We start from the raw sequence: 24,511 nt of genomic DNA on the forward strand, positions 1-24,511 counted from the left end.
GGCCGGTAGCTTATGTAAAAGATTTTACACTATTACTGTGCGATAGGTTAAGATGCTATGCTCSTATTTAATCTGTGCCGTTACCAAGTTAGGGCTTGGCCCTAAAGACAAGTCTATAGAAATGGAAACAGTCTAAGCAAGCTACAGCTGTTCAGTCCTTAACACCCATCTAAAATCTTGGAAAGAACCTGACTGGGATCCAAACAGTCACATTACATTCCAACCATTCTGACCACAGTGAAAGTGGCATAAGTCAACTTTTACACCAGGGGCCTCATTTTTAACGGTACATTTCACACTAAATATCTGCTTGCGCCATTTCTGAAAGTAGGTCTAAAATGTATAAACTTGGCAAATGCCATACCTACACATGTTTTCTGTTATAAATCAGACCTGTCGTAAAACTGCGCGTGTGAACTAGCATAACGCTGTCAACAAAAATACCCTCTTATGGTGACAACACCCTTTATCCCCAACRATAAAATCAGGGAGGGAACTGTGGATCTGTCTCTGTTCGTTGGTCACACGCAGTATCTCAGACAGCACTGGGACAAGTTTGACAACTTTGAATTGAGTCTTGCCATAGAGATCCGCCACTTACAAAATTACACTGATTGGCCCAAGGCTGGAGCTATAGTAATTAACTGAAATTTGTTAGTCACATTATCTCAATTGGCCCAAGGGTGGGCGCTGCATCATTCGTGGGTCACGACATGTTTGCTCTATAATTTCAAACCATTCGAGTTAGGCCACAGCAGTAAAAAAAATGTAAATTTGATCTCATTTCTGTTAACCTCTACTTCATCACCCTCCCGGATCCGGGATCCTCCTCATCAAAAAAGCTGACTAGCATAGCCTAGCCTAACAGGACAGGGATATAATATAATTTTCATGAAATCACAAGTCCAATACAGCAAATGAAAGATAAACATCTTGTGAATCCAGCCATCATTTCCGATTTTTAAAAATGTTTTACAGCAAACACTATGTATTTCTATTAGCTAACCACAATAGCCAAACACACAACCGCATATTTTCACCATGTTTCCACCGCATAGGTAGCTTTCACAAAACCGACAAAATAGAGATAAAATTAGTCACTAACCAAGAAACAACTTCATCAGATGACAGTCTTATAACATGTTATACAATACATTTATGTTTTGTTTGAAAATGTGCATATTTGAGGTATAAATCATAGTTTTACATTGCAGCCACCATAAAAAATAGCACCAAAGCAGCCAGAATAATTAGAGAGCAACGTGAAATACATAAATACTCATCATAAAACATTTATGAAAAATACATGGTGTACAGCAAATGAAAGAAACATCTTGTGAATCCAGCCAATATTTCCGATTAAAAAAATAAGTGTTTTACAGCGACAACACAATATAGAATTATATTAGCTTACCACAATAGCCAAACACACAAAGATATTTATTCACCACAAAGGTAGCTTTAGCAAAAACCAGCAATAGATATAAAATGAATCACTAACCTTTGGACAACTTCATCAGATGACAGTCTTATAACATCATGTTATACCATACATTTATGTTTTGTTCGAAAATGTGCATATTTAGAGCTGCAAATCATGGTTATACATTGTGAATACGTAGCAACATTTCCCCAGAATGTCCGGAGATATTTTGGACACTCACCTAATCTGACCAAAGAACTCATCATAAACTTTACATAAAAATACTTGTTGTATGGCAAATGAAAGATACACTGGTTCTTAATGCAACCGCTGTGTTAGATTTAAAAAAATAACTTTACCACAACATACAGCTTGGGTTATTGTGAGACAGCACTCACCAACACGGCGGAGAATAGGCATCAACATATTACACAGAAATATGAAATAACATCAAATGTTTTCTTACTTTTGCTGAGCTTCCATCAGAATGTTGTGCAAGGAGTCCTATTTCCAGAATAAATCGTTGTTTGGTTTTAGAATGTCCATTTCTTCTGTCGAATTAGCAACCTTGGCTAGCATTGTGGCGTGAACATTCCCATCCTCTCTTGGCGCAAAGAACGGAAAAGTCCCATTTAAACGTTGAATAAACTGGTCAAACTCGGTTGAAAATCCTACTTTATGATGTTTTTCTCATATGTATCAAATAAAATCAGAGCCGGAGATATTCGCTGTGTATACCGAACGCTTTTCAGAAGACAATGTCGAGCTCCCCCGCGCGCCGTCGAAGACAAAGAAAATACCGGACCTGTCACTCAAAGCTCTTATTCGGCCTCAGATCAAGCTAGACACCCCATTCCACCTTCCACTGCCTGTTGACATCTAGTGGAAGGCGTATGAAGTTCATACATATCGATAAATAAAAGCCAGTTGAATAGGCAGGCCCTGAAACAGAGCCTCGTTTTTAGATTTTTCACTTCCTGTATGGAAGTTTGCTGCCAAATGAGTTCTGTTTTACTCACAGATATAATTCAAACAGTTTTAGAAACTTGAGCGTTTTCTATCCAATAGTAATTATAATATGCATATTGTATGATCTAGAACAGAGTACGAGGCCGTTTAATTTGGGCACGATTTTTTCCAAAGTGAAAACAGCGCCCCCCTATTGACAAAAAGTTAAGGTGTGGGCAGAATTTAAATCTCTTTTTAATTGTAAACATACATGATGCCTATAGCGAGTGTCTATCACTTGATTCCATATTCTAAACAATTAAAGTAAAATGCTATAGCCCACACTTCTATGCAAAAGATGTTGTGATTCAATATTTTGTTTACCAATGGATTGTTTCTATCTGCTGCCTTGAGTTACGCACACGTGCATCATACATTAATGTAGATCTCTTCTGGGCCTTTAGTCAAGTGAATTATCGGTAGTTGGCTTTGCTATGTGTGGCTGATATTCTTTAGATTTAACGACGCAAAGCTGAATCTTACATTCGGTCTTGCTGCCTCCTTAACTGACACAGATAATAGGCTGAAGGAGAGAGATTAGAGTATTAGGCTAATCCTGGATTAATTTAGGTGTTCGACTTTGCCTTTTATTGATGAACAATGGTCTTCATTGTCATTTCAAAAAAATATGTGGCTAATGCATTAGGCATGACCCATAATCATTCACACATGATGCAGAGGAGGAGAGGTGGTAAGGCTCGTGAGAAGATATCTATCAAAAAATTGTGAGGGCCTATAATGCTGATTTTATTCTGGTTCAAATTGCAACAACTGCTGCTTATTCAGTATCAGCAGTTATCTTGTTCTGCAGGCAGTTATGCTCCTACTAATTCAGCAATGTCAGGTTATTTTAGACTATTTCCCAACACTGGCCCGGCAGCAGGGCTTAGGCTTGTGCTGCTGCCACACTCTGGACTTTACTTTGTTCTGGGAATTTAATTCTGGTCTTTATATTATTTAGCGCCTCCCAATACTGTATTATGTTGCAGTCGTCACATTAGATCAGATTGATCTTCCAATGTTCACAGCTAAACTCTGTCTTGCGTGCTCTCGGTCTCTGTGTCTGTTGCAAATTGGTAAAAACTGACAATGAAAGATCCGTGAGCAAATTGCACAAGTTTAGGTAGTACATCTCTGAGAAGCTGTTCTGCTGACTTTATAAAATTACCTTTTTTAAATTTATTTTTTAAATTTAATTTTACCACCTTTTCTCCCCAATTTTTGTGGTATCCAATTGTTAGTAATTACTATCTTGTCTCATCGCTACAACTCCTGTACGGGCTCGGGAGTGAAGAAGGTCGATAGCCATGCGTTCTCCGAAACACAACCCAACCAAGCCGCACTGCTTAACACAGCGCGCCTCCAACCCGGAAGCCAGCCGCACCAATGTGTCGGAGGAAACACCGTGCACCCGGCTCCCTTGGCTAGCGCGCACTGCGCCAGGCCCGCCACAGGAGTCGCTGGTGCGCGATGAGACAAGGATATCCCTACCGGCCAAACCCTCCCTAACCCGGACGACGCTAGGCCAATTGTGCGTCGCCACACGGACCTCCCGGTCGCGGCCTGCTGCGACAGAGCCTGGGCGCGAACCCAGAGTCTCTGGTGGCGCAGCTAGTGCTGCGATGCAGTGCCCTAGACCACTGCGCCACCCGGGAGGCCCATAAAATGACATTCTATTCCAAAATGAATTAAAATAAAATTATGACACCATCTAAAATATAATTTCCACCTCCAGTACTGAGCCCAATAGTATTCGTAAAATGATTTCCAATCATTTTTACATATTGGACCTTGCATATAGGTTGGTCCATATTATCAGGTATGCTGTTAGCAATAAGAATGATCACCTGTAGCCCAACTGATGCAGCATAGTGGCTATAAATAAATGGGTAACCCCATGCTTCAGCATTTCTGCATTTACAATGGGCAAATCATGAGCTAGATCCCAAATGTGATGTTTCTACTATTTAGCATGTATTGATGAATTGTCTCAAACTTGCATAAACACAGTGAATATACACTGAGTATACAAAACATTAAGAACACCTGCTCTTTCCATGATAGGCTGACCAGGGTGAAAGCAATGATCCCTTATTAATGTCACTTGTTAAATTCACTTCAATCAGTGTAGATGAAGGGGAGGAGACAGGTTAAAGAAGGATTTTTAAGCCTTGAGACAATTGATGCATGGATTGTGTATGTGTGTCATTCAGAGGGTGAATGGGCAAGACAAAAGATGTAAGTGCCTTTGAACAGGGTATGGTAGTAGGTGCCAGGCGCACCAAATTTGTGCCAAGAAATGCAATGCTGCTGTTTTTTTCACACAAGTTTCCCATGTGTATCAAGAATGGTCCATCACCCAAAGGACATCAAGCCAACTCAACATTAGGAAAGTGTTCATAATGTTTGGTGTACTCTGTGTTATGTGAGACACCTCGTGCCTGTACTTCTCACAGAAGACGTCGTCACAATTTTTTTCACTTATTGTTGACCGGCAGATCTAGCAGGGCAGACATTTTACAAACAGACTTGTTGGATAGTTGCATCCTATGATGGTGCCATTTTGAAAKTCACTGAACTCTTCAATAAGGCTATTCTTCTGGGAATGCTTTTCTATGGAGATTGCATGGCGTGTCTTCTAATTTGAAGGGGTGTCCACGTTTGTATTTATGGTGTTTCTTGCATAGAACACACAACAGACTAGGTAAATAGATCATTTTTATTATACTATGGGGTTGTGATTTTTCTATTCATTAATCGTTTAGTTAGCAGAGAAATAGTAAATGAGGACTGTTCTAGCATCTTACCTTCAGTGTGCCTTGGCATACTTCAATTTTTATGTTACATATTTTTTGGGGGTGTGGCAGAAATGATTTTGCTGTGGCGTGCCACCACCGCTAAATGACTGAGGCGGAAACACTGAGCTGTACACCACCAGTGGTGAAGGAAAACGTGTGTGTGTGGTCTGCGAGTACATGTTTGGTCATCCTGCGTTTTTAGTATGTTCATAAGTGTGTGTTGTCCCCGAGAAGGTTGATCTGAAGAATTTGTCTGCCACTCGTCCTTTTGCCACATTCACTCAATCAGTATTCTTCTCCTCTTCGTGACTGTCCATATCACTTAATCCCTGTGCCATTCCTCKTTTTTATTTTATTTAACCATTATTTAACTAGGCAAGTCAGTTAAGAACAAATTCTTATTTTACATTGACTGCCTACCCCAGCCAAACCCTCCCCTAACCCGGAAGATGGGCCAATTGTGCGCCCCCCTATTTTTTTAAAGCCTCTTACATCTCGCCCTTTGTATTCTTCCTTTTCAGTGTGGCAGTGTGCAAGTCGTGGGAATGTTGCATATATGCCCAGTAGACTATATTCCCAATAACTTGAACAAATAGGAAATTACATGCATAGAATTTCTAAAATAAAACAAGGCCTTACTCTTTCAAATGTATTTTGCTTTCTAATTCAGATACCAAGTTAATAGAATTCCATGCTGCTTTTAGGTTCTGTTTAGGTTTCTGATTTACTTAAGCACAAAACCTAATGCATTTTTCATGTAATGTGTAAGTATCTAGTTGTACTAAGCTCTTGCTAAGCCAGTGTCTGGTTCAGTGTTGCTATACTTGTGTGTCATGTCCAGTCACTGGTACTGGTGGCCCCTGGGCCCAGCATTGCAGACACAAACTCTTTTGGACACATTGCCACCAACTCTGTCCAGCAGCAATGCGCACACACACACCCTCCCTCTGTTTCTGGTTAACTATAGATACTTGGTTTGTGACACAGAGAGAGTGAGAAAATGAAATGGCATACGAAGAGCTAGGGGAAGTTAAGGAGTTTGGTCCCAAAGGGAGTGCTGCATTCTGGGATGCTTGGTGATGGAGGCTGAGAATTTGTGGAATTGGAGAGAGGGTGGTTGGGTAATGTAGGGCAAAGCATAGGGTGTACTCAATATAGCAGTCACCTGAAGAATAGCAGGTAATTACACATTATTTGCTTCATGCTTTGGAGGAGGATAAGTAATTGGCAATGAATAAGCCTGATAATACATTTCTTCAATGCTGTGAGGTTTTGGACTCTCCCCCTCCAGCAAGTGGTAGACGCCACACGCCTAGTGTGTCATTCCATTGCTTTCTGAGGTGAGACACAAATGGAGACAGATCTAGTGATGGGGAGATTCACTGGTGTGTGTGACAAGTTGCTGCCTGGTTGTCAGGAGGTTGAGATTCCTCACAACAAAGTGATGGCCCCTATGACTGACTTGTACAGTACCATAAATGTCTGTGGCTGGCCCACCATTTCTCTGAGTCATTGTACCTGTAATGCCTTCCTTATTCCATTCCTTGTCGCTTTTCTTCATATACATTCATAATTGAAGCATTGTTGGATCTTAGAATCAGTGGCCTTGACTGTCTGAGAGAACATGAATCACCCTCCCTTGCATGCTCTTTATTTCCCTTGTGTGGTCATGCTCTCACTCTGACCATCTGCGTGCTCTGTCTCCCCATCTCTCTCCAGCTTCGTCATTCTATACAGTAAGTACCTGTGTCACCTGGGCTGCTCTGCCCTGTGCCTCTGCTGTGGAACCTGATCTCAGGTGGCTCACTAGAACTCAATACAGCTGGTAGCCTGGCTGGCAGGCAGCCTGGCTGGCAGGCAGAGTACAGGCTGAGTACTCCACAAGGAGTCCACCAGGGTGTTAGGTTTTAATTGCTTGGATGGCAGTTCAGTTCACTATTAATGCATGGTTACTCTGTTTGATGAACTCCTCAGAAATTGTTTCAGTCGTATCTCCCTTGGGGACCACGAGCGGAAAGACAGAGCGAGAGAAGACAGCAACACAGTGTGTTCCACCACTTGCTCTCTACTCCTGTTACATGACTGTCTTAGAGGAATGAAGCTTGGATTTCGTTTTCTCAGCTTGCGCAACATTTCACTCAATCAGCTTTTATACTTAAGCAATAATACATGAGGCCATGTATTAGGACATTTATCATGGCTGTGGCATGGTCTCTTTCTGACTGCCATGTAAAGCACAACTACCCAAAAATGGTTGCTATGGAGGCTCTTCCCCCTTGCTAGCTATACACTTAACACAATCACTTCAGACTGAAGTTGAAAGACAGCAAACAGGCTGCATTTGTTTTCATTTGACCTGTTTTTCTATTGACATTTCTTTGCATATATCCAGAAAATTATGCTGATTCATGATTTCGACCGGCAGAGAAAAGCTTTGTCTCGTCCCGACTCCAGACACATTCATTATTACAGTACCCAGTGGAGATCGATTTCAATGTTGCAAATGTCGGAACGTCTCAATGCTTTTTATAGTGGCAGATGAGACGGTGGATCTGTAACCGCTAGGGTTGCAAAGGGTCAAACTTGCCGGGAAATTTCCATGGGAAGTTAAACCTGGGAATTTGGAATTTTGCTTAAATTCATCAACCTTTTTTGTGGGATACACAAGGCAATTCTAGGTCTTGTGGCATATTTTGGTTCTACTATTCCCAATTGAATTGCAACCCTCTGCATGCACAGTGTATTCTTCCATCACATGTACAGCTGATTCTCAAGATCTTGCACACTGATGAGATGCTATTGAGCCCACACTACTACACTGTCTGAGCCAAGGACTACATGCTTTCTGGTAATTTTCGACTAAAATACTGAGTGGGGTGAATATATTTTATATGATATACATGATTCTTTTGATAACTAGTAAATAGTAGCCTACAGCAAAGTGTTTAAATCATTTCTAACGTGTTAACAATTTCTGCTAGTCAGTTTTTGCTACCATTTAGGTTTTAGCTTGCTTGAGCCTGCTAACTGAGTGTTAATTCACCTGTTTCCATACAGGTTTAATTTTAAACCATTTATCTTACAAAGGAGTTGTTTAATCTGACTGCTCAACTATTTATCTCTACATGGAATTGTATTTTTAAAATATTTTTTTACTATTTTTTTACTATCTTTACAGGAAAATGCCACGGGCACTATCTGATGTGTGGAGACATTTCACTGCAGCTAATGTAGAAGGAAAAGCTGTGTACACTTGCAAATACTGTGCCAAATTTTATGTGAAGAATGCAACAAAGATGCAGAATCATCTGGCCAGGTGCATAAAGTTCCCTCAGCGCTCACAACAAGCAACCTCTGACCGAAGTCCCTATACTTCTATTATAAGTGAAAATTATGACTCAGACATCTTATCGAAGCAACAGCTCATGGTCCTCCTTGAATCAGTTTTTTTTTACTCAATGGAGGAACGTAGTCAGAGATGCTGATGAATGTCTTGCTCGAGCTGTGTATGCAACTGGTTCACCTCTGATGCTCACAGGCAATGTGTATTGGAAGAGATTTCTGAATGTTCTTCGCTGAGCATACACCCCTCCAACCAGAGTTCAGGTGAAGGTCAAGCAAATCATAGAGAAAGCAGACTGTATTGCAATCATCTCTAATGGGTGGTCGAATGTTCGTGTGCAAGGAATAATTAGCTATATCATCTCCCCTCAACCAGTATTCTACAAGGGACAACAGACACACCGGTCTCTACATTGCAGATGAGCTGAAGGCATTCATCAATGACCTTGGACCACAGAACGTATTTTCACGGGTGACAGTGCTGCAAACATGAAGGCTGCTTGGTCTAAAGTGGAGGAGTCCTACCCTCACATTACACGGCTCATGCATTGAATCTGCTCCTCAAGGACATCATGGTACTGAAAACAATGGATACACTCTGCAAGAGAGCCAAGGAAATGGTTCGGTGTGTGAAGGGTCAAGTTATAGCAGCAATCTACCTCACCAAGCAAAGTGAGAAGAATAAGAGCACCACATTGAAGCTGCCCAGCAACACCCGTTGGGGTGGTGTTGTGATCATGTTTGACAGGCTCCTGGATGGGAAGGAGTCTCCAATAAATGTCCATATCAATCTGTTGATATGGACAGCCCCATCAAGAGGATCCTCCCGGATGATGTATTTTAGGAGAGAGTGGTAAGCAGCCTGAAACTCCTGACAACCTATAGCAGTAGCCATTACACGGATTGAGGGAGACAATGCCATCCTGTCTGACGTTCAGACTCTGCTTGTAGATGTAAGAGAAATCTGTACTGCCCTGCCTACTTCACTGTTGCTCCAAGCAGAGGAAACTGCAGTTCTGAAATGTATCAAAAAGCGTGAAGACTTCTGCCTGAAGCCCCAAGTATGCTGGACCCCAAGTATGCAGGCAAGAGCATCCTGTCTGGTGCAGAGAACAACAAAACCTATGGTGTCATCACTACCGTGTCTCGCCACCTTGGCCTGGATGAGGGCAAGGTTCTTGGCAGTCTGGCAAAGTACACTTCCAAGCAAAGGCTTTGGGATGGAGATGCAATATGGCAGTCGTGCCAACATATCTCATCAGCCAGCTGGTGGAAGGGACTTTGTGAATCTGAGACTCGTTCCCCTGTTGCCTCCATCATCCTCCAAATCCCACCAACATCAGCCGCCTCAGAGCGCAAGTGGTCCTTGTTTGGGAACACACACACCAAAGCACGCAACAGGCTGACCAATACAAGGGTTGAAAAATTGGTGGCCATCCAGGCAAATGAGGCTTTTTGAGCCTGACAACGATCCATCCTCAACAGGGTTGGAAAGTGACAGTGAAGATGAGGCCTCAGTCTGATGTTCAAGAGGTGGACATTGAGGAGGTCCAAGGAGAAGACTTGGGAGACAACCAAAGCTTTAGTTTCTGGACTATAATTTTACAGATGTATGTTAATGTTTTTGGGAGATGCGATGGATCATTCAATATTCCCTTTTTGTTCAGTGAAATCATCCCATGTGAAGTCAACTCGTTCAATTTGTAACAATGTTTTTATTTCTATTGCAAGCATTTAATCATTTGCAATTGTCTACTTTTATAAGGTAAAAGGTTTATGTTTCGGTCTCCATATGGTAAATATCTCCAAAGCAAAAAACATCTACATTTAAATGGTATTAATATTAATTCCTATATATTCCGACGGAACGTTTCCACCTCTGAATATTCCCCAAAATGTGCCACCCTAGTCACAGCAGTATTGCGTTGCTAGGTAATGATGCAAACAATGTCTGTTTTTCTGAATGTGGCTGTGTGTATGTTGTCTGGTATGTCTTGGGATAGACTCTTACTCCAAATTAGAGGTCGACCGATTAATCGGAATGGCCGATTTCAAGTTTTCATAACAATCGAAAATCGGTTATTTTGGGCGCCGATTAGCCTTTTTATTTTATTTATTATTTATTATTTTTTACTTGATTTCATCTTTATTTAACTAGGCAAGTCAGGTAAGAACACATTCTTATTTTCAATGACGGCCTAGGAACAGATTTTTAACCTTGTCAGCTCGGGGGATCCAATCTTGCAACCTTACAGTTAACTAGTCCAATGCTCTAACACCTGATTACATTGCACTCCACGAGGAGCCTAACTGTTACGCGAATGCAGTAAGCTAAGGTAAATTGCTAGCTAGCATTAAACTTATCTTATAAAAAAACTATCAATCAATGACTGTCACTGCTCCAATGTGTACTTAACCATAAACATCAATGCCTTTCTTAAAATCAATACACAAGTATATATTTTTAAACCTGCATATTTAGCTRAAAKAAATCCAGGTTAGCAGGCAATATTAACCAGGTGAAATTGTGTCATTTCTCTTGCGTTCATTGCACGCAGAGTCAGGGTATATGCAACAGTTTGGGCCGCCTGGCTCTTTGCGAACTAATTTGCCAGAATTTTACGTAATTATGATAACATTGAAGGTTGTGCATGTAACAGGAATATTTAGACTCATGGATGCCACCCGTTAGATAAAATACGTAACGGAATAAATGTTTTGTTTTCGAGGTGATAGTTTCCGGATTAGTCAAAGGTATATGGTTTAGAGCGAAATAGTCGACGCGTTATAATTCCTGTAATAACTTGCGGCTGAACTTGAAAGGGGTTCCTTCGTTATTTTACCGTTCATGTCTTCCATAGAGAATGTCTTGATCTACTTCAAATAAGGTCTGTGTTTCGTGCAGGCTTAAACCGCCTCGACGTTTTGATACCCGTGTAAATCTCACTAGGATAAGGTAACGTTTGTCAACATATTTTCATAAATCCACTCTACAAAAAAAATGATCTTTGCTTATATTTAGCCAATATTGATCAGAGTTACCTTGTCCTATGGATATCTACACAGTTATAAAATTGGCAAGGTGGTGTAAGCCTACACGAAACACAGACCTTATTTTAAGTGAATCTAAAAATTATCCTATGGAATAAATGAAGGAACCGCTTTTCAGATTTTGCTAGGTGTCATGGGAATTATGACTCACACTTTGGTCGTCAATTCTTACCATGCCCATTATTAAAATAGGATTTCCTGCATATAGAAATGACAGTTTTTGTTTTCAACATTCACCACAGGTAACTTAAACTCTATTTTTATCAAACAGTTGAGAGTATTTGTCTCCTAAGCAGACTCTTCAGTATCATTGTCACTTCAGAGCTGTGTGTGTATTTATGTATTATATTAAGTTAAAATAAAAGTGTTCATTCAGTATTGTTGCATTTGTCATTATTACAAAAATGTGTGTGTGTGTATTATATATAAAACACTTTTTTATTTTTTATAAATCGGTATCGGCTTTTTTTGTCCTCCAATAATCGGTATCGGCGTTGAAAAATCATAATCGGTCGACCTCTACTCCAAATCACCTGTTGTATAAGGCTAGCTATAGTGGGTTAGCCATTTGAATGAAGTGAGTATTAAGTATAGACTATTTGGGGGGGGGGGGATTAGACAGGATCAGTCTTTGTATGGTGTTGCATGCTGATTGTGTCTCTTCTCTCTCTTCCCCCCCAGTGATGGACACCAAGGCGGTGTTTACTGCCCTGTACAGTGTGTGTGAGGAGAATGCTACGTTCTTCTCTGAGGGTTCTAAGGGGGCCCAGGGGGGCGCGGCACAGCGGCTGGTGGACACCATGACCCTGATCCAGGAGCACGCCCGCAGCCTGGAACCTGTCATCTCAGGCTTTGCTGCTGTCTACCACCACTTTGACTTTGACCCGCACATACCAGCCAACGGATACCGCTCTCTAGTCAAGGTAGAATGACAGGGTTTGTGTCCGTATGTGTGACAACTCCCTAGTTAAGAGAGATTGAGGGAATGTGTGTTGTGTTTGTGAGCGTTCTTAGTGCATATGTGGGTGTGCCTGACGGTCTCAAAATTGGGGGAAACGCAACACCAGCATCGTATGCCTCAAGTTTATTTTTATTCCGCTTTTATTTATTAATTTTGCTACCAATTGATTGAGTGTCACGATAGAACCTTTTCAGGCTCCCTTTTATTGATGAGAAATCATGACCTTCTCTCTGCCAGCTGCTTACCTCTATTAAATAGTCTCTGAATTTCTGTCTCCACATTTTTTATGGTCTCTCTCTCCTTTTCTGTACCTGTTGTTTTTTGCTCTGACATTCTCTTTTATTAATGTTATTTCTATCTCTCTCAAGCACCTTTCCTCCTCCCCCCTATTTCTCTCACTCCCTTCTCTTTTTCCTCTCACCCCTCTCCTAGGTGGTGCGCTGCTGCATTCTCCACATCATCCACAAGGGGCGCTACATCTCCACCAACCGCCGCAGCATCTTCTTTCGGACGGCCCACAACGCAGGGGAGATGGAGGCCTACTGCTCTGCCCTATGTCAGCTGAGAGCCCTGCTCTACCTGGCCCAGCGACTGCTGCATGACAACAGCCACGGAAACCTCTTCTTCCACGAGGAGAGCGGCCTCAGCCAGAGCTTTGTCCGGGAGTACTCCTCCATGCACAAGGGCTGCTTCTACGGACGCTGCCTTGGATTCCAGGTAGGGGGGAGATTTGGAGGGAGGAATACTTTTGGAATGACCTTGAGGCCCTTTTGGTTAGCCTCAGGGGAAAGTATTTTGTAGTGATTTGTGTTTCATGTCTCTCTCCTCTTCCAGTTCACTCCAGCCATCCGTCCCTGTCTGCAGACCATAGCCATCGGCCTAGTGGCCTTTGGAGAGAACTACAGGCGCCACCAGTCAGGCATTGGTCAGTGGCTCCAGCAAACCTCCCTATTGATGGAAACAAAAGCCACTCAATAATTAATTCATTCTCATTTACACCCTAAACCATTCTGACATGGCAACTCAATCAACGTGAAGGGATTGTGAGGGTGAATATCAATGCTAGATGCAATGCATCAAACCTTTCTCAACCACCCATCCGGGATAATTGTCATCAGCAACGCTGAATAGCATAGCGCCACAGTCAAATAATATTACTAAAAATATTTATAATCATGCAATCACAAGTGAAATATACCAAAACACAGCTTAGCTTGTTGTTAATCCACCTATCGTGTCAGATTTTGAAAATATATTTTACAGCGAAAGAAATCCAAGCTTTTGTGAGTGTAGCTTTCTATGCCACATTAACTTAGCCTTATATTAGCTTGCTTAGCTTGGTCACGAAAGTAAGAAAAGCAATCAAATTAATCGCTTACCTTTGATAATCTTCGGGTGGTTCCACTCACGAGACTCCCAGTTACACAACAAATGTTMTTTTTGTTYGATAAATATTACTTTKATATCCAAATACCTCCGTTCGTTTGSTGCGTTWKGCTCCGAAATCCACCGGAAAGAGCGGTCACSAAAAYGCATACGAAAATGCCAAATAATATCCATAATGTCCACAGAAACATGTCAAACGTTTTTTATAATCAATCCTCAGGATGTTTTTCAAATATATATTCGATAATATATCAACCGGGAGTGTTGTTTATTCATTACGACCGGGAGAAACAATGGCCGCCTTTCTCTGTTACGCAGAACTCACTCTGAGAGCCCCCACCTATCCACTTACGCAATGTGATCTTTCACGCTCATTTTTCAAAATAAAAGCCTGAAACTTTGTCTAATGACTGTTGACACCTTAGGGAAGCCATAGAAAAATAAATCTGGTTGATATCCCTTTAAATGCAGGTTAGGCAGGCATAAGAACAGAGGTTTCAAAAAAGAGACACTTCCTGATTGGATTTTCCTCCGGTTTTCGCCTGCAATATCAGTTCTGTTTAACTCACAGACAATATTAAGAAAGTTTTGGAAACTTTAGAGTGTTTTCTATCCTAATCGGACAATTATATGCATATTCTAGTTTCGGGGGCTGAGAAATAGGCAGTTTCAATTGGGTACGTTTTTTTAGCCAAAAACGAAAACACCGCCCCTTAGTCTTAAGAAGTTAACCTCTCTAGGGTATGTGGGACACTAGCGTCCCACCTGGCCAACATCCGGTGAAATTGCAGAGCGCCAGATTCAAAAACAGAATTACTCATAATAAAAATTCATAAAACATACAAGTGTTATACATCAGCTTAAAGATGAACTTCTTGTTAATTCAGCCACTGTGTCAGATTTCAAAAAGGCTTTACGGCGAAAGCATACCATGCGATTTATCTGAGGACAACGCCCAGCACACACAAGCATATAAGCATTTTCCATCCAGGTAGACGAGCCACAAAAGTCAAAAATAGCGATAAAATTAATCACTTACTGTTGTGTATTGATATTCTAGTTTTGTCCCTTCAGGGCACCTGTAACCCCCCTATGTTGAAATGCTTGGAATGTTCTTCCTGTGAAACGCATTAAACAATGCCCATGTTAATTTCTACTCCCATCTCATGTCCTGTCCTTATATTAGTTGTATAAGTAATAGTGTGCTATACAACACTTACCTTTGATCTTCATATTGTTGCACTCACAAGACTCCGTTACACAGTAAATGTTTGTTTTGTTTGATAAAGTCCCTCTTTATGTCCCAAAAACTCTGTTTTGTTGACGTGTTTTATTCAGTAATCCAATGGCTCCAAGGCGGTCACAGCAGGCAGACGAATAGATACTAAAAGTACCGGTAAAGTTCGTCGCAACATGTCAAACGATGTTTATAATTAATCCTCAGGTTGTTTATTGTCTTTATAATCAATAATATTTCAACCGGACAATACCGTTTTCAATAGATAGGAAAAATAACAAACGAAGCGTGCCAATTCAGGTCTGCAAAGTTCCTCTGACCAAAATGGCTGTTTACTCGTCATTTTTCAAAATAAAAGCCTGAAACCATGTCTTAAGACTGTTGACATCTAGTGGAAGTCGTAGGAACTGCAATCTGATTCCTAACCCATTGGATTCTCTATAGGCATTGAGTTGAAAAAGAGACACACATGAAAATAATTCCAGTTCCTGGATGGATTTTTCTCAGGTTTTCAGCTGCCATATCAGTTCTGTTATACTCACAGACGTTATTTTAACAGTTTTGGAAACTTTAGAGCAGGGGTGTCAAACTCATTCCACGGAGGGCCTAGTGTCTGCAGGTTTTTGGTTTTTCCTTTCAATAAAGCCCTAGACAACCAGGTGTGGGGAGTTCCTAACTAATTAGTGATGTTAATTCATCAATCAAGTACAAGGGAGGAGCGAAAACCCGCAGACACTCGGCCCCCCGTGGAATGAGTTTGACACCTGTGCTTTAGAGTTTTCTATCCAAATCTACCAATTATATGCATATCCTAGCTTCTGGGCCTGAGTAACAGGCAGTTTACTTTGGGCACGCTTTTCATCCGGAGGTGAAAATACTGCCCCCTACCCAAGAGAGGTTAAAGGGAGACTTACTTACATTACCCATTAACCCACACACACATTTTAAATTCTTTCTTAATCCCCAAATGACATAACAGTCTAGAAGGATTCCAGCATTTCATAGGTCATGGATATATGGACACTTATATGATCGAACACTGTCTTGTGCTCTATGCTGCATCCCAGTGGAGGAAGGAGGTATTGCACCATATGGTGAGTATCTGTCCCACTGACCACTGCCATAGTCTCAGTCTGGGACATAGAGCCAGCCTTTGACATGGTCACTCTATCCCCGTGGTCACCTATTAACCAAGTCTTGGTGATTAATTAGATTAGGGGAATCTGTTTTAGTGCTGTGGCGGAACAAATAGCCATATAGTTCAGCTCTCCTGGACAACAGGTGACCACTCCTCCGTCTCATCCAGACTCTCCTGTAGCTACAGGGATTGAAAAAGTTCTGTTTAACAGTAGCGTGTACTGCCTCCCCTCATGGCCATCGCTCTGTCTCTGCCTCCCCCTCCCTGTGTTTCTGTCTCAGTGAGGTGATGTATTAGCCACTCACTCCCGCTCTTCTTCCCTGTCACTTTTCTGTCATTCATCTTTATCCATACCTATACATTTTTCCCTCTCTTCCACTACCTTGACCCACTCTTTTTTTACCTGCAACTGTCTATCACCCTCTCCTTCTTGCATCCCTCCTACAACCATCCCTCCACTATCTTTTCTCCCCCCTTCCCTCTGTCTCCAGGTGTAGCAGCCAGCTCCTTCTTTACCTCCGGGAAGTACGCCATCGACCCGGAGCTAAGGGGGGCGGAGTTTGAACGCATCACTCAGAACCTGGACGTCCACTTCTGGAAGGCCTTCTGGAACATCACAGAGACTGAGGTTCTATCTGTGAGTCACTGACCACTCTGGACGGACCCTGGAACGGGTCGCTGGTAGAATACTCTCCCCTTGCTCTGGGATGTACAGCTTAGTGGTAGATTACTCTTCCCTTGTATGTGTTTGTCTCAGCGTTTGTCCTGTTGGCTATCTTGACTCTCTTTCATGCCTCTCATAGTTATGTAGTTGCAGAGCTTGTAATACTGTCACTGTGTTTAGATTTTACTGGATGCTTTCCTGCCATGAGGAGATGCTCTCAGCTTTGTCTTTTGTCAAGTTTAATGACCTACATATGACCGGAAGATCAAAACAATATGATATGGTGAATTATGAATGTTTATCTGATTTGCCCTCTGCCTTCACTCTTTCTTTCTTGTCCCTCCTAAAGGAAAAGACTGAAACATTGCGGTGTATCTGTGACGGATGACAAAGTAATCTTCTTCCTCCTTGCCTTCCACTCTTCCCTTCAGAGTCTAGCCAGTATGACGTCCACCCAGGTGAAGGTGAACCGTGCCCTCTCGGTGCCCCCTGTTCCCTTTGACCTCCCGCTGGTGGCCAATCCGCACCTCACTGTCACCATAGAGGCCCCGTCGGCCCACACCGGCCCTGGCCCCGTGCAGATGAGGCTGATCTCCTACGAGCTGAGGGAGGGACAGGTAACTTGTTCATATTTGCATTTTGAAGTGACTCAAATCCTATTTTTTGAATATCCGATTCAAATTGTACTTTTCCTGCAGTCTGAACAGGCAAAAAGTACATGGGATCGATATTTCAAACCACCTTTATATGTGATGAAAAAGGAGGACCAAGGCAGTTTTTATATAATACATTTAAATGCCTTTATTTTTATGGCTCGTTCAATGGAAACAAAGATTAAAAACTAGTAAGCAATACTATACACAAAAAAAATGGAAATACTGTAGATATGTTATCAAAATGCAAATCAAGGCTAGAAGCATAATCCAAAACGTTTTGCAATGTAAACAAGTTTGTATTGGACAAATGCAGGTAGGTCCCGCTTGGTTCTTTGGCACCTAGTGAATAGAACCCTGGTCTCATACTGGTTACATTCCAGTCTCAGCTGATTCTACATCAAAGTTCACTGTTAGCCTTTCAAATCTCAGACACGCAGAACCTTTAACTGGTAGATCAAAATGTGCTGCTGTCGCTGTACTACCTTTGACAGCAGCAGTCTGACAGTGTGTATTTCTCATATTAATTTGCTTTAAGCTGTTGAGAAGCCTCTTCCTGCGTGAAATGCTCAAACATCAAGAGATTCTGTTAGTTTGCGTTTCCTTTGTCTGAGCGCAGCTGTTGTAAACAAAAGTGTCTTCTCTGCTCATCCGTGGCTCTTAATCCCTTTAAATCCTCACACACACACTCGCACTCCCATTTATTTATTTGGGGAGGTATTGAACAGCAGAGCTGAGCATCTGTAGTCTGGCATTAAACCAGACATGATAGCAGCCAATACGTTCAACTCACTCATTGATCCTGCTCAGTCAAAGAGCTGTTGTCTTATGTGGAGAACACAAGCGAAAGCCTCTGCTGTTCCCTGCTAATGTTAATGAATGGGAATGAGAATAGTGTGTTTGTGGTGGAGCTGGAAGGACAGTCGGGAGCAGAGAAAAAACCACACAGCTAATCCTGACTGAAGGGATTGTTCAACAGAGCTGTAAAGCAAACGGACAAATCAACATCTGTAGCAATTGAAGTGAAAACAGAAATGTTCTACCTTTGATTATGATAATGATTATTTGGCTGTCTCTGTCTCCCTCCCTCTGTAGGACAGTGAGGCGTTGCTGTCCCTGTCTCGTTCTGAGGGGGGTCCTATCTCCCTGTCTCTGGGAATGAAGACCAAGCAGAGCCCCCCTTCTCGCTGGCTCCTGGTTCACTACCACGGAGGAGCTTTGTGGCCCAGACCTCCAAGTCTCACGAGGTAACAACACATTCTGTTCTCTCTCGTTGTTCGTTGGGGAGAATTGACATCACGTTTCACCTTTAACCTAACTAGTGTCTCTATGGTGGGAACCCATGGTGTGGCCTGGTCTCTCCACAGCCTATCTGTGGTTCAAGACATCAATGTCTTTTTAAATATATTATTATAGGTAACTGGAATCAAACCATTCTAATAAACAGTTTTTGGAGTGCGTTGTTAGAGGGGTACTTGGTGGTCTTGAGGATATGATTGTGTTTTCCCTCCATGCTTCCCTGTAGTGAGCCGTTCCTGCTAAAGACTGTTTAATTCATCCTGTAGGGTTGATGGACACAGACTTCGTTTGTATCACTCTTATCTAGTGATTGGTGCAGGCCACCCCTTACCCCCCTCTTCCACTCCTGTCTCTTTCCTCCTCATTCCATTCTCTCTCTCCTTCTTCCCCCCCCCCCCCCCCACCCCTGTCCTCTTGAAGTGTGTCAGCTCAGAGCTCAGCGTCTGACAGATGAGACAGGGGGCTGTATTATATAACCAGCAGGCTACTTTAAACCACTGAGATCGCGTCACCATGAAACCAGAGTGGACTGGCAGTCCCTTGATCTCCACATAGCCTAGCAACCAGAGAGCTATAGGAAGTGATACTGAGGAGGAACAAGCCTGTCATGTTGAATTAGCCTGGAATTCTGCATGAAGTTATTATGGCTTTATATTACATAAGGCCCTAATATGGAAGATGTCTCTGTGTGTGATCTCTAGGCTCTCTCCTCTAAACCTGTCCTCTACGTGTTCCTCCTTTCTGATCATTATTCCCTTTGTTCTCTACTCTCCTTTGTCCTAATGACCTCTTCTGTCATTTTGTAATCCACCCCTGCTCTTTGCTTTCTTTTCTCTCTCCTCCCTCCTGCACTGTACCCACTCTGTTCTTCCCCCTGGCCAGTGGGGAGATGGATAGAGTCTGTGGTGTCTCCATTCTTCACTTTTCCCCCTCCTGCCACCTTCACTCCTCCTCCTGGAGTGTTCAGGGAGATGGATAGTGTCTGAGGGCTGAAGCTCTCCCTCTCACAGAGGGAGCTGTGTAGTGTGAGGGCAGAAGTTTGTGGTGTCCCTTCTCAGTACCCCATTGATCGCCCCCAGTAATGGATGGGCCACAACTTAATCACTCAAGTGTGTGTGTGTCAGAGGTGCTAAGCCCAGCAGATTAACCACAGTGCCTGTCTCTGCAGAGAGGTGAGACTACTACACCCTGTAACCCCGGCAGTAGGGGATGATCTGCAAGGTTATGGATAGGTGTCCCCCCCCCCCCCCCGTTGGGCATACTTTCCACACACACTTCTCATCAGGACAGTTTAGACGCAGCCTGTTCTGTGAGCGTTCATCTCTCTATGGGGGCCGCTGGCAAACCTTGTGATTGTCAGATCTGGCCAGCGGCGTTGACGGGTGTCAAAACACATCATGTACTGACAATGGCGATCGTTCAAATTGACACGCAGGCGCACACACGCCACACCACACATGTCAGCGGTGCCAGACTGGGATCCATTATGACAGCGTGGCTTTAAGAGTGCAGGGCAGATTCCCAGGGATGGTGTTGAGGTGGTGTCTGGCAGTGTGATGTGGTCACATCCAGTCATGGGCCACTGAGGTGAGGCGTATTGTTTAGAGAGGCGGAGCTGTCACTACTGACACTGTCACTGATGTTTAGAGAGAAGAGGAGAGGTGTTCGAGGGACAGGAGAGAAAGTTCTGTAGAGGGCAGACTAATATTGTCAGATGAGATTTATTTTCAGATGTACACTCTCTGACTTAGCTAAGCACTTGATGACTGTACAAGGGTATAATAATAAAAGCAAATATTCTAAGGACGTTTGATCTGAAAAGTATGTTTATCACTTAGCTACCATGACATCAAATTGCATAGCAACAACAGGTTAACACCACCCCTGTGTAGTAGAGGTCGACCGATTAGGATTTTTCAACACCGATACCGATTATTGGTGGACAAAAAAAATCCGATACCGATTAATCAGCCGATTCTTTTATTTATTAAATTTTTTAATTTAATTTATTTGTAATAATGACAATTACAACAATACTGAATGAACACTTATTTGAACCTAATATAATACATCAATAAAATCAATTTAGCCTCAAATAAATAAKGAAACATGTTCAATTTGGTTTAAATAATGCAAAAACAGTGTTGGAGAAGAAAGTAAAAGTGCAATATGTGCCATGTAAGAAAGCTAACGTTTAAGTTCCTTGCTCAGAAAATGAGAACATATGAAAGCTGTTGGTTCCTTTTAACATGAGTCTTCAATATTCCCAGGTAAGAAGTTTTAGGTTGTAGTTATTTTAGGACTATTTCTCTCTATACGATTTGTATTTCATATACCTTTGACTATTGGATGTTCTTATAGGAACTTTAGTATTGCCAGTGTAACAGTATAGCTTCCGTCCCTACCTCCTACCTGGGCTCATCGACAACAGCCACCCTCGAAGCAGCGTTACCCATGCAGAGCAAGGGGAACAACTACTCCAAGTCTCAGAGCGAGTGACATTTGAAAAGCTATTAGCGCGCACCCAGCTAACTAGTTAGCCATTTCACATCGGTTACAGCCTAATCTCGTCAGTTGATAGGCTTGATGTCATAAACAGCTCAATGCTTGAAGCACAGCGACGAGCTCCTGGCAAAACCCACGAAAGTGCTGTTTGAATGAATGCTTACGAGCCTGCTGGTGCCTACCATCGCTCAGTCAGACTGCTCTATCAAATCATAGACTTAATTATAACATAATAACACACAGAAATACGAGCCTTAGGTCATTAATATGGTCGAATCCGGAAACTATCATCTCGAAAACAAAACGTTTATTCTTTCAGTGAAATACGGAACCGTTCCGTATTTTATTTAACGGGTGGCATCCATAAGTCTAAATATTCCTGTTACATTGCACAACCTTCAATGTTATGTCATAATTACGTAAAATTCTGGCAAATTAGTTCGCAATGAGCCAGGCGGCCCTAACTGTTGCATATACCCTGACTCTGCGTGCAATGAACGCAAGAGAAGTGACACAATTTCACCAGGTTAATATTGCCTGCTAACCTGGATTTCTTTTAGCTAAATATGCAGGTTTAAAAATATATACTTCTGTGTATTGATTTTAAGAAAGGCATTGATGTTTATGCTTAGATACAGTCGTGCAACGATTGTTAAATCATCCCCCGTTTGGCGAAGTTGGCTGTCTTTGTTAGGAAGAAAGTTTTCACACAGTTTGCAATGAGCTAGGCGGCCCAAACTGCTGCATATACCCTGACTMTGTTGCAAGAGAAGTGACACCATTTTTCCTAGTTAAAAGAAATTCATGTTAGCAGGCAATATTAACTAAATATGCAGGTTTAAAAAATATATACTTGTGTATTGATTTTAAGAAAGGCATTGATGTTTATGGTTAGGTACACGTTGGAGCAACGACAGTCGTTTTTCGCGAACTCCAGCGCATCGATTATATGCAACGCAGGACATTCTAGATAAACTAGTAATATCATCAACCATGTGTAGTTAACTAGTGATTATGATTGTTTTTTATAAGATTAGTTTAATGCTAGCTAGCAACTTACCTTGGCTTCTTACTGCATTCACGTAACAGGCAGGCTCCTCGTGGAGTGCAATGTAATCAGGTGGTTAGAGCGTTGGACTAGTTAACCTTAAGGTTGCAAGATCGAATCCCTGAGCTGACAAGGTAAAAATGTCGTTCTGCCCCTGAACAAGGCAGTTAACCCACCATTTCTAGGCCGTCATTGAAAATAAGAATGTGTTCTTAACTGATTTGCCTAGTTAAATAAAGGTTTAAAAAAATAAATAAAAAATCTGCTTGTTTTGAAAACGGCCCTAATTAATTGGCCATTCTGATTAATCGGTCGACCTCTACTGTGTAGTGAGAGCAAGGTTGTCATGTTGCGTTTGTGAGCACAGTGCACATACCTGGTATTTTCATAACAGAATTACCAAGCCGCCACTGGAGTTCGGCAGTGTACGTTTGGGGTTGGGTTGGTAGTTCACCATTACAGAACCTGCAAGGTGGGAATATGATACCAGGACCTCTTCTCCTATCCTTCTCAACACCACCTCCTGTAAAGCTAGCTAGGGAGCACTAAGAAGCATTCAGAACTGCGAACAGCACTCTGCCTGCCCTGGTAGGGGGTTGCACCATCTACAGTAAACTCACTCCTTTCACCTCCATTCACCCCCTTTCTCTCTTCTCCAGCCGTACCTGAAGAGCTGGTCTCAGGACCTGGGTGTGCCCATCCTGTCTGTGGACTACTCTCTGGCCCCTGAAGCCCCCTTCCCCAGGGCCCTGGAGGACTGCTTTTACGCCTACTGCTGGGCCATCAAGAACCACCACCTGCTGGGTAGGACAACACACCACTACCACTTTATCTAACCCTACTGCTGGGTAGGATAACACACTACTACCACTTTATCTAACCCTACTGCTGGGTAGGACAACACACCACTACCACTTTATCTAACCCTACTGCTGGGTAGGATAACACACTACTACCACTTTATCTTAGAATAGAATGATCTTTAATATCCCAGAGTGGAAAATGTCTTTGACAACATTTTGATGCTGTGTATATGTAAATAGACATGCCTGTTTTTTCGGGTGGGCTTGTTTCGCAATGATCTCAATATTTACCATGGATACTTCCTGGTACTTAATAGATAATTATGACAGAAAGCTAAAGACTGGTTAGCGTGGAACTCACTCAACTGAAGGTCATAGTCTCAACTTATGTCTCAAATATAAAACATTGTGGGGACAAGATTAAACATGGCCCCATATAGACACAGGCATAGAGAGTGGGACTTGGAAATGTTATACAGACTCTCGCTTTTCTCCTTTCTCTCCCTCTTTCTGTTTCTCTCTCTCTCTCTTGCCTCAATCTACTGACTCTGACTCTCCTCTCTCTCAGGTTGGACGGGGGAGAATGTGTGTCTGGCCGGTGACAGTGCCGGTGGTAACCTGTGTATTACAACATCGATGCGCGCTGCGTCTCATGGTGTGCGAATGCCTGATGGCATTGTAGCTGCCTACCCTGCCATCCTGCTCACCGCCTACGCCTCGCCCTCCCGCCTGCTCACCCTCTTCGACCCCCTACTGCCCCTCAGTGTGCTCTCCAGGTGTCTCAGTGCCTACGCAGGTACGACTGTGTGAGAGGGAGCAGAGATGGTGTACTTGCCCCTGAGTGTAGTGCGTGGTGTTTGTGCATGCCAATCAATGCTGGTGAGTGATGGGTACCGCATTTCCCCTCTCCCCCTCCCTCCCTCCCCATCCTCTACCCCAGGTGAGGAGCCCCAGGCAGAGAAGCAGGTGGAGAAGGTGAGCACTCTGAGCATGGTGAGGAGAGACACGGCCCTGCTGCTCAGAGACTTCAAACAGGGAGCTTCCAACTGGATCCACTCCCTACTGGACCCCAACAGAGCCGCTGCCACGGCACCAACGGGTAGGTACACCAGTGTGTGTGTTGGAGGGGGACTGGGGTGTGTGTCTCTGTATGTACTTGTGTTCACGCATCTTTGTGTCTGACTGAGGTGAAATA

At 42.7% G+C, this 24,511-nt stretch overlaps 1 protein-coding gene across 1 annotated transcript in view; it reads left to right on the top strand.

The window, feature by feature from the left end:
* The window catches only part of LOC111964862 (hormone-sensitive lipase-like), a 48,818-nt gene that overhangs the window by 19,884 nt on the left and 4,423 nt on the right, over nucleotides 1-24,511 (top strand). The window contains 10 exon segments of the mRNA XM_070443887.1: nucleotides 12,304-12,545; nucleotides 13,016-13,300; nucleotides 13,418-13,508; nucleotides 16,836-16,981; nucleotides 17,440-17,625; nucleotides 18,757-18,874; nucleotides 18,877-18,908; nucleotides 23,173-23,317; nucleotides 23,885-24,112; nucleotides 24,257-24,415. Of these exon segments, the coding sequence (XP_070299988.1) occupies nucleotides 12,304-12,545; nucleotides 13,016-13,300; nucleotides 13,418-13,508; nucleotides 16,836-16,981; nucleotides 17,440-17,625; nucleotides 18,757-18,874; nucleotides 18,877-18,908; nucleotides 23,173-23,317; nucleotides 23,885-24,112; nucleotides 24,257-24,415 (1,632 nt within the window).

This window comes from Salvelinus sp. IW2-2015, linkage group LG6.1, assembly GCF_002910315.2.
Source record: "Salvelinus sp. IW2-2015 linkage group LG6.1, ASM291031v2, whole genome shotgun sequence".
NCBI lineage: Eukaryota > Metazoa > Chordata > Actinopteri > Salmoniformes > Salmonidae > Salvelinus > Salvelinus sp. IW2-2015.